At 38.0% G+C, this 10,677-nt stretch overlaps 1 protein-coding gene across 1 annotated transcript in view; it reads left to right on the top strand.

Annotated features, from left to right (window-relative positions):
- Window positions 1–265: 265 nt before the first annotated feature.
- LOC150096569 (retroviral integration site protein Fli-1 homolog) overlaps window positions 266–10,677 on the top strand; it is a 164,142-nt gene continuing 153,730 nt past the window's right edge. Inside the window, exon 1 of the mRNA XM_090408640.1 lies at window positions 266–1,103. Within this exon, the coding sequence (XP_090264766.1) occupies window positions 266–1,103 (838 nt within the window). The remainder of the gene's footprint in view (window positions 1,104–10,677) is intronic.

Below are 10,677 nucleotides of genomic sequence, written 5' to 3'. Positions count from 1 at the left end.
CGTGTATTGGATGCAAAGTGAATGCGATTTTTTTTGCTTGTTTGTTACTCTTTTTTGTCGGTCCGTGACATCGAAGTCGCCAGCGTAGGACTAGCGAAGATCCCCTCTGAATTTTTAAATAAATGCATCAATTATTTCTTCCAGCGCTTGACACTATTAGAAGAGACCTCTCGCTTAGGTTTCGGCACGATCTGTCGCGATATTAACCGTTATTAGATATTCTGTATTACTACCGGAAGTTAAGTCTCTACCGGAAGTACTACCCATGCAAGCTGACCTACAGTTCAGATCCTGTTTGTGTTCCTACTTCCAGGAAAAAGGAGCTGTCGGCCAGCGGAAGTCTCATTCCCGGCTTCTGCACGATCTACCGTCCCACCCTCACACTGCCATGTACGAAGGTTCCAGCAGCTGTTCCTTTGGCCAAGTCAGTGATCTCTCGAAGCACGCAGCCTCAGCTCCCAGTGGATCGAGAAGAGGATTAGGAGCCATAGCCACCCCTCATTGCTGTAGTCCAGGGTTAGGCCAGTCGACGGCGTCCTCATCTTCCAGTGCCAACCTCCCTCTTTCCTGTTCCGGGGACCAGAATGTCCAGATCAAGGTGGAAGGCTGTCCGGTCAGCGAAGAATGGCCGGGATGCACTTACAGGTTCGGAGTACCACCGCAACACTTAGCCGGGGGCAACCCGGCGACTTGTGCAGCGGCAGCACTGGGGCCCCGACGCTACATGTCAGACGACAGCCCTAAAGGCAGCACGAACGAGACGCCACTGTCGCTATCAAGTAAATCATCGGACGTCAACGGCACCGGAGGACCTGTTCTGAACTCTGCACTGGCTTTTCGTAACCGCTACCTGGGTCCGAGCGCTTTCAACAACCTCACCGGCACGGCGCACCTGTTCCCCGGCTCCTATGTCAGCGACATGACGGGCGGCAAGACGTCAGAAGGAGTGCCACTAGCTCCGTCCCTGCTCTCGAACAGCGGAGGTCAGCAATCACAGGCAGACCTGTCGGTCAGGTCTTCCATCAACTCCCGTAACGGACACGGCGAACAGGCGACGGGTCAGAAGGTCAGAGGGTCGGACAAGAGAGTTGTTGTGCCAGCAGGTATTGTAACTTTTCTTATTTGCTATTATAGTGTTTGACTTTTTCCCAGAATTTTTTTTATTTATATTTACATTTGAATTGTATTATGTTGTGATCAATTTATAAGTTCAAAGATCAATAATCCGGAAAAAAGATGTCCGATTTTTTTCGATTGATAATGCTTTTAACGGACGTTCTTTAGAGGTGAAAGGCTGTTTGTCAACTGTTGACTTCTACAACTGTGAAGAGCAACGGGATCTAAATCGCACCATTGGCATGAATTAAAATAAAAATATTGGTATTTTTCATCACAGAAAATTCTGAATGGCTGCAAATGTTATTTTGCTTCTTCTTCCTGAATGCTTTTAAACTATTTTAGTAAACAATCGGGCTTTTCCTAGTTAAGAATTTCATGTTTTCATTCTTGAATTATTATCATTATTATTTATAATCGTAACAGCTGATATAACGAACAGAGAAATCCTATTTGTAAAAGAAAATTTCATTATTTTGATCAGAACCCCCCCCCCCTACCTCAACACACATTCACTTAAAAATACAGCACTGGAATATTCGCCCACAGTCGCATCCTTTAATTAGATTTGCTGCTTTCCTCTCACACTGCATCTGGAATAAAACGCATTCGTTTTATTTTAGTGCTGTCACCAGTTGATCTCCAAAAGACTTACAGCTATCTGCCTGGAACTGGATTTACATTTTACTTACACGTAAGGAAGTGCTAAGGAAGTGTGTGGTTCCATTTCCTCCACTTGATGTTCGAGTTTCCCGTGCTTAAGAATAACAACGAGGCTAACTCGACCCATAGTAGTAGCTCAGTCGAATTACGTAGCAAATTCATTTTTCTGATTCTTATTTACACCTTAAAACGTAATAATTGAAAGATTAAGAATAAATTTTAGGATGAAAACATCTCCATCTTAGCAAGAAAATTGAACAGTAAACTTTATATGAATGAAATAAAAAATATATACATCATTTGACGTCGTGATGAATATTACGGTAGTCGACAGACTTTTTTCATTATTTCCGTCTGCACCCGAATCAGATATTAAAGCAAGATACAGTAGACCTTACTGTCTCCCAGAAGAATTAATTTTTGCTTCTCATCATCTATTTAAAATCCAGTGTTTGTGTTATTGTTTGAAAACTGCAGTGAACGAACCCTATCCCACACTGATGTCCTAAAGGGAACGTATATGTTTGTTACAAGGTCACTGCACACAGGAAGTACACTCAAGGAACTTATCCGTCGGGCGGAAGAGGAAGGATAACATAGCACACCACGGACTAAGATAAGAAGGAGAAAACGCACAAGTTTGTTGGTGTTTGCAGCTATAATTTCTCGAGATGGGTGTTGGCTGTCATTCTTAATTCTCACGAGGGTCTGATAAGAAGGACACACACACACACACACACACACACACACACACACACACACACACACACACACACACACACACACACACACACACACACACACACAATCACCTTTACCGTTTTGTTTTGAAATAAACATCATAACAGTCAAATGCTAACTATTAGCTTACTTTGTGGAAATTAAACTTCTAATTTAACCGTAAACCTCCTAACTTTAGATTAAAGTGATATAGCGAAGATGCACACAAGTTAAAGACACCAATGTAAGAATTACATCACTTAATTCACAGTGCAAGAAATAATAATAACAAATATTATTATTATTGTTATTTGATGGATATACGTGTTGTTGTTGATAGCCTAGATGTACATAGATCCATCTGGGTTGCAAGTGGCATCAGCTTCACCAACAACCCAATAAAACTGGTTTGCTTCTGTAACACTTTTTAGAGAAAACCGGAGTATCCAGAGGAAAACACAGCCAGAAAACTACTAACATATAAACAACCAGCAGTGGGTGAAACAATCCTGCATGCAGGCTTAAACGATCGAAACACATTATGAGAATATTGAATACCCTACTGTACTCAATTCAAGTTTATTTAGTTGCTTTCTTCTAAATTTTCATCTAATTCCAAAGATTTTTGGCCTATTCTCGGAAAACCAATACACGTCTCTTAGAATGGCAGAGATGCGAGAAGAAAAAGACAATTCAAATGAAGCCAAACAAAATATTTTAAAAGAAAAACGGTTATGAGACGAAATACACGAAAAAGTGAAAATAAAAGCTGTAGAATTACTTGATCTGAGAACTTACTAATGAATCTTTTGACAATTATTTTAAAAATTCCTACGTTAACAAGTGTAGAGTTAGAAAAAATATTATTCAGCAACATATATCACAAAAATTAATAGGAGTGCAATTGAAACAAACGATATTTTTACAATTACCAGACAAAAGTAATTTACAAGGATACAACCCTTTGGAAACAATAACATCTTTTAACATACAGATATCTATACCTGTCATATAACAAACACAATTTTTACTATAATATTCTTAAATTGTAAAAGTGCTAGCAGCGCCATCTATTTCATAGTACATTTCATACGAGAATAGTAAATACCATATTTGTGCTACTCCATATTGTTGACATTTCTATAATTATTTTAATGTTATATTACTCGTTTGAAAACACTGAATCACCCTTTTTGTCATGTCGTAAGTAAAAGGACTTCAAAGCTTTTTTTTTCCCTTTCTAATCTTCTAGATAAATTAATTTTTCTTTGTGTAACTGCAGTTCTCCATATCAATAAAACAAGGTTCAGGAGACGACTGGACGCCTTAGATATTATTTTACACAATTTCCATTATTTACCATTTTGATTTATTTTTTCTTTGAAAAAATAATGTAATTTATATTTTAATCAAAATTTATAGTTTAATATGTAAATAAATTAAGACTTTTACTAAAATTTTAAAAAACATCAAATATACCTTTAAATTTCTCACATACTAACATTACTACTTTTATAGCAAAAGCTTTACTGTGATTTTATTTTATTTTACGCTTTTATGCAGTTACACTGCATAAAAGCGTAAAATAAAATAAAATATGTGAACCATGTTTTGAAAAATTAGAAGTTAAATGAAAAATTGATTGTTTATGTTTACCGAAATACTTTACTTTTAAGAATCTATAATGTAGTGTAACCCTCAAGAAAGTGTGATATTATTTAAGGTGACCTCCTAGTTCTACTTGCCTTAAACTCTCAGTATTACTTGATTCATCAATGCATTTTAATTCATCATATTTCTCTTGGGAATAGGTAACACATTATTTGCATTTAAGTTTGAAATTGTAATCTCAAATAGTACAGACGGCATAGGCTAAATTTCGAAAAAATGAATCAACTGTGGGTCTCATATTCTTATCATGTACAGTTCCGGTCATAAAAAGTGTCACAGTGAAGGATCGCTCTTCGGTATTACCCATACATTATTATACGGGTAAGGCAAGGAAGTTATCTTCACACAAGACAGTTTTTATGACTGCGGTTGTATCGGCTGTTCCCTTGCAGCAAATATTCCATTGAGCTTGTAACCGAGGAGCACAACAATAGAGAAAAAAAAAACATTTGTAATTAGCTAGTGCACGCTCTAACAATGAAATATATTAACAACAGTGGAAATAAAAAATATAAAAAAAGAGATTGTAAAGCGGGAGAGCGAGTTAAAATGAAAGGGAGAAAGTTGTTTTGACATTTACACCTGGCGTAACAAATTATCTCCATGGAAACGAGTGCATGTACAGGTAATGATTATATTAACAGGTATATGGCGGATGTCTGGTATCTCTCGTAGGAGAAAAATCATCGCTCGTTGCATAATCCACAGGCAGGTGAAAGTTAGCGAAGTTGGAAAGGCAGCTGTCAGGGATTGTAGCCATCACTCAGCTCTGACAAACTCATAAATGCTACATTACTGATATTGACGGGTAGCTTGGGGCTGTGCGCTTGTATAGCGTTGGAGGGCGAGATCGCAGGAGCCAACTCCCCTCTCCCTTTCCGATCTGTGGCTTCTCCACACACACAAATCCGATCAATTACCCATAGTCTAAGGGTTTTTGCTGTTTACCTAGGCAACCACAACCATATTAACAGCATTTAGCAGGTAGCCACTACATGATCGGTGCCCATAAATAATAAAACAAGGGGTTGGTCTCGTGAACCTACGGGTATTAATAGAGCTCTTACAACAGAAGTAGACATAGAAGAAGGGCTGTTGTTTTGCAATTTCATGTGTGATAGCAACTGTTACATTATTCGAGCAAGTTGGTTTTATTGTTTTCGTTTATGTGTGAATTTTAAAGTTTAATTTAATTTAAAATACATTCTTTGTGTCCTGATCATGGGTCCAGTGCATCTAGTCCAATAATGATATGCTTGTATGGAAGGAGAAACCAGAATGTAGCAAAGAATTCTTTTGATGTGATCTTCATTCAATTCATTATTTGATCTACATAAAATGGAAAACAAAATTAATCTCAAAGAGCTTGCCATTTGCTTCGATGAAGGTAGTTTTATTGCCTCTACAAATTTATAACTATGTGTGATCAATTATACAAGAAGAAAAAAAAAGAACAAGGAAGCATATTAGAGCTATTTTTGATTTTGCGAAAAACTATTCTTATAGTATATAATGAAAAATATAAAAATCTAGTGGAACAAATGATTTAATAGAAGCTTTACTTTTCAAAAATTGAGAAATAGTAAAAGATACTTAAGCACCACTTATCTTAAAACCAAATCATCGTATAAGAGAATTAAAACGAAGAAACAAATCAGGTCCGGACTGGGAATTGACCGTGAGATGAGGTGATTAATACCCTTGGAGGGTAATGGATGGCAATGCTGTAGCCAATGAAGTTTAACTGAGGCTCGGCTGTTGCTGTTACCCCATGGGGCACAGAGATTCGAGAGTTTGAGTTCGCTCTCTTAAGGTTTTTGCCCTAAGGGAGCAATTTGAGTCTCCGGGGAAAGTGTTCTCCGGTGAGGGGCTTTGTCAATGAATGCTTTTCTTCGGAATTTGAGCGGTGGCGGTGGTAGGTGGAAGGCCATCAGTGAGTGGAGCCACCGCTGAGATGGACGGTCTTTCGCCCACGATTGAGTGACCTAGGGATCGTCCGAATTTTTAGAGACAGCTTTAAATATGGCAATGCTGTAGCCAATGAAGTTTTAACTGAGGCTCAGCTATTGCCGTTACCCAGCCATGACTAGAGCTTTTAGCTCAATAATACCCCATCCATCCACAGAGATTTTCTTCATTCAGATGACGGGATAAAGAGTCTAGGACTCAGTCCATCTCCCAGTTCTTTTAAGAACAAATCCGGTATCTAGTAATAGGTATGTTATATTATACGTCACATTTTTTAAGTGTCTTTAGTTTTCGCTTGTTAAATCGAGTCCAAACGCAGTTAACAAACTTCTCCAATGCTGAGTTAAAAACCGTACAATCATTAGTTTCTTGAGATAATAACATGTCAAAATTCAACAGGCAGTTTAAACATTGCAAAATGAAGCTTAGTCGGGATCAAGAACAAAAGCTGATATTGAAAATGAGTGAAGCTGACTTTTATTAGTCTAAATTTCTGTGGGACCATTACACAGTTTTATTGAGAACACTTAGCATCGAAGGGGAGATTGGAAAATGAAGCAACATTTCTGGAACTTATGATTCTTAACTAGTTTCGTTTTTTTTTTTTTTTCAAAGTTTACTCACTGTCCCTTATCTAAATCATTTTCGGCATTTTTAGTGTCGAGAAAGAGATTTAGATCTATTTGTTTGAACTCTTCAATGAGGAAATAGCAAACTTTTATTCTGCCTTTGATATTTTGGCCTTCAGTGTGAATTTGTGACATTCAAATGAGAGTTATGCTAGCAAATATAAAAACTTCGGAAAGGAACAGTTCAAAAGACCTATTGTAGATATAAAGCTTGGTACTTCGGGTACCGTGAATGGTACGTTTTTAGTGTAATGTGCAGGCAACTAAGGTTTGTTTCTTTCGTGAGAGTTTCCGACAGGGAAATTCTATTGTCCTTCTATGAGATCGGTGCATTTACCTTCATCTAAAATGTCTTTGTAAAGGGTCTTCATGTGGTAGACGGAACTAGAATTCAGGTCTTTTCAATCAAAGGTCGTTCTGACTGAACCAAGGCGATACGATTAAAACCATTGAGTTTTTGAGAACCCGCTGCTGCATTGAGAATGTTATTGGTCAAGGGTTTGTAATACGGACATATTCAGACCGGTCTTAGCGTCCCGAATTTTATGAATTTTCCCAATCGACATTAATCACAGTAATGTAAAAAATATATTATTATAAAGAGAAGATATTCACATTTAAGTCCGGTTTTTTTTTTTTAAATTTTTGCAAGTCCTTAAATATCGCTGGTTCTAGGATCGCTAAAATCTAAGATGACAATAGGATATTATTATTATAGAAAATATATTCACAATCAAGTCTTTTTTGGGAAGATAGGATGAGAAATTATAAATCCTGAAATATCACTCGTTACAGGATCTGTAAAATCTTAAAGGTTAGAATTATAAATAAGTTAAATTTTTATGAGAACTCTACCGAATCATGGCAGTTAGCCTATACAATAGAATTAGTACCATGGATAAGCTTAGGATTAAATAATCCAGAAATTTAATTTTTTTTTGACTAAATACTTAGCTTTTGAAGTCCACTTCAGGCTTCCAATAAGCGAGTAGTGGTCTCATAGGGGGGCGATGAAATTTTATCTCCTGACTAAAGCTATATGGTATTTATGTCCACATTGAAATTCAAACCTAGAGCTAGTTGGTTGGAGACCACATACGTTACCCACTTAGCCATTTACTCAATCATAATAATTAAAAAAAAACAACTATAGCGTGCAATAGGGGATACCCTATAGGTCTGTCCAATGATGATGGAACTTTTAAGAAACGCCAGAAAAATATTACCGGTGTTTTATTTTATTCTGTTTTATAGTTAAATGTTTTCCTAAATGAAAGACCGGAGACTAACTATTAATTTTCTAGTTTCTTTCAAATATCTTAAAAGATAACGAGATTGTCTTTTTATAATAAACATAAAGGATGGATTAACGTTCAAATCGGCAATATTTCGGCGAGAATAAATATTGGTCTGTAATTATGTCAGTCTATTACAATGTATTAAACCACTAGGAGTTAGTTAATGTTTTAGTCAACGAAGTAATTTCGTTAAATAGGTCGATTTTGAAAATACAAATAAAAATATCTTATTTTATTTTACAACAGTTAGGGGTTTTGTTCTTGCAATGACCTGTGGGCACAATATTCGACGACAATAAATTTTAAAAGATTGGATCAAATTAGGAAAAGTAATGGAATAGGAGCTCAAGTCCTGATCAGAAGACATTTTAGTGGTTACCGGACAGAATATATGTTTCGTGTAAACAGGAGAACTAGATAATAATAAGGGATAAAACGCTAATAGAAAAACACTGCCACCCCCGTCTGAGACTGACTATTCACCTTTAGCAAACAAGCAGTTTCTCCCGTTGTATATATATAGTGATCTTCATCTGGTATGAAAGGTATACAGGGGAAAAGGGATTCAGTGCACACAAAATATGTTCAGAGCAACCCAATAACAGAATACTCTAAATAGTTTATGCACTGTTTTAATTACACTAATTGTTAACTGAAATAAATTTGCAGGATGCGCTACCCACTCTGCATTGAAAGTTTGTTTTTTTTTTATATAAAATTATGAAAAGTTTATAATTCTCCAATTTTTTAAAATTATTTTTGAATTAATAACTTTATTTTTATTAATAACTTACTACACCGAATTAGAATTTACTTAGGTAAAATGGAAATAAATATATTACTTTATGTAACAGTAGTGAATGGATAGAGAGAGTCAAGATGGCGGAAGATGAATACCGGCATGATGGTTGTTGTTGTTGTGAAGAATGTTTTTGATTTCAGTGGTGATTAGTGAGTTTTAGATTTTGTGAATCGTCTTTGATAGCGGCATACAAGGTAAGACTTTGACTTTTGATGCAAATGTCCGGTCCTAGCCCTTATAAGCGAAAGAAATCTCAAGGTTGTACTGCGAGGTGTCGCTGAAGGCATTTACCTCCGAGGAGATCGCGGCAGACCTCACCCAGCAGGGCCTGACACCAATCAAAGTCAGCCGGATGCTTAGATCTGATAAACGACCGATGCGATTAGTATTAGTTGAGATCCAGAACATGCAAAGACGAATTTACGACATAACTGCGGTCTGTGGACTTCAGATAACAACAGAACCACTTAGGAAACATCAGCAGGGCAATGCCATCGTTGCCAAAAGTTTGGCCATGCCCAAAACTATATAAAGCCGAGTTCAGATGCCTGAAGTGTGGTGAGAAACATCAAACCATTACATGCTCAAAACCAAGATCCACACCAGCCAAATGTGCCAACTGTGGAGGTCCCCATCCAGCAAACTACAAAGGATGCAACCACCATCCCAGAAATCACGGAAATACAAGACCTGTCCAACCTCCTCCAATCTGGACCACTCAAAGCATCTCAGCTGCAATGTCATCAAATCAACAAAACCCTATCCACAAAAGTCAGGAAAGGGCTCAACCTCCCACCAAGACCTATGTAGAAGCATCCCGCCCTAAGGACACAATGCAGAGCAATCAAATAGGCTCCAACATCATAGCAATACTGACTGCCTCGCTAGCCACTATGCTACAGGAATTCAGCAGAACAAAACCAACTCCATCCTCCACAAAGAGATTCCTGCAAGGAACCCATTCCATACTGACAGCACTCAATAATGAATAAAACAAAAGTAAAACCCAACTCGCTTCTAATTGCAGCCTGGAATGCCAACGGCCTCACCAACAAGACACTAGAACTACAGGAATTCGCACAAAGACACAACCTGGACATAATGCTGATCAACGAGACCCACCTAAGACCTGCCAACAACCCAAGAGTGAGAGGATACACAACGTACTGAATAGATAGACTCAGCTCCAGATGGGGGGGGGGGCACTGCCATCTACATAAAACCGTACCTCCACCACAATTCCATATTCAACCCACAGACTACCAACCTGGAGACTACAGGAATACAAGTCCACACAAACAATGCTGGAAGCCTCAAGATATATGCCGCCTACAACTCACCAAGCAACCCTCTACTGACAGCAGACCTGGATGCCGTCCTTGGCACCGCAGACCCCACCATCATAGCAGGAGACTTAACAACGCCAAACACACAGCAGGTTCAGCTCCACCAACAACAGAAGTGGACGCATACTACACAACTACTCAACACTTAACTCAGTTGTGGTAGCAGGGCCCACTACACTCATTACAGTCCTCATGGCAGATCAGATGTACTTGACATAGCTATCCTTAAAAACATCAGTTATCAATACCAACTAGAGACGATCAATGAACTATCATCTTATCACAACCCAATCCTGATCAAACTTGGCACGCAAGACCAACTGCCCCCCCCCCCCCCAGCACACCTTCATATCATGGGATAGGCTAGCCAAAATCCTACCAAAATACATTGGCCCTGTACCCATCATCCACAAAAAAAGAAGAAATAGATGAAGCAGTAAGCAATCTAACAAACCAAATCAAAA

This window comes from Typopeltis vanoorti, chromosome 18, assembly GCF_054136105.1.
Source record: "Typopeltis vanoorti isolate ZY-2024b chromosome 18, IOZ_Tvanoo_1.0, whole genome shotgun sequence".
NCBI lineage: Eukaryota > Metazoa > Arthropoda > Arachnida > Uropygi > Thelyphonidae > Typopeltis > Typopeltis vanoorti.
Note: the sequence above shows the minus strand (reverse complement) of the source record. Positions and strands in the feature narration are given on the sequence as shown.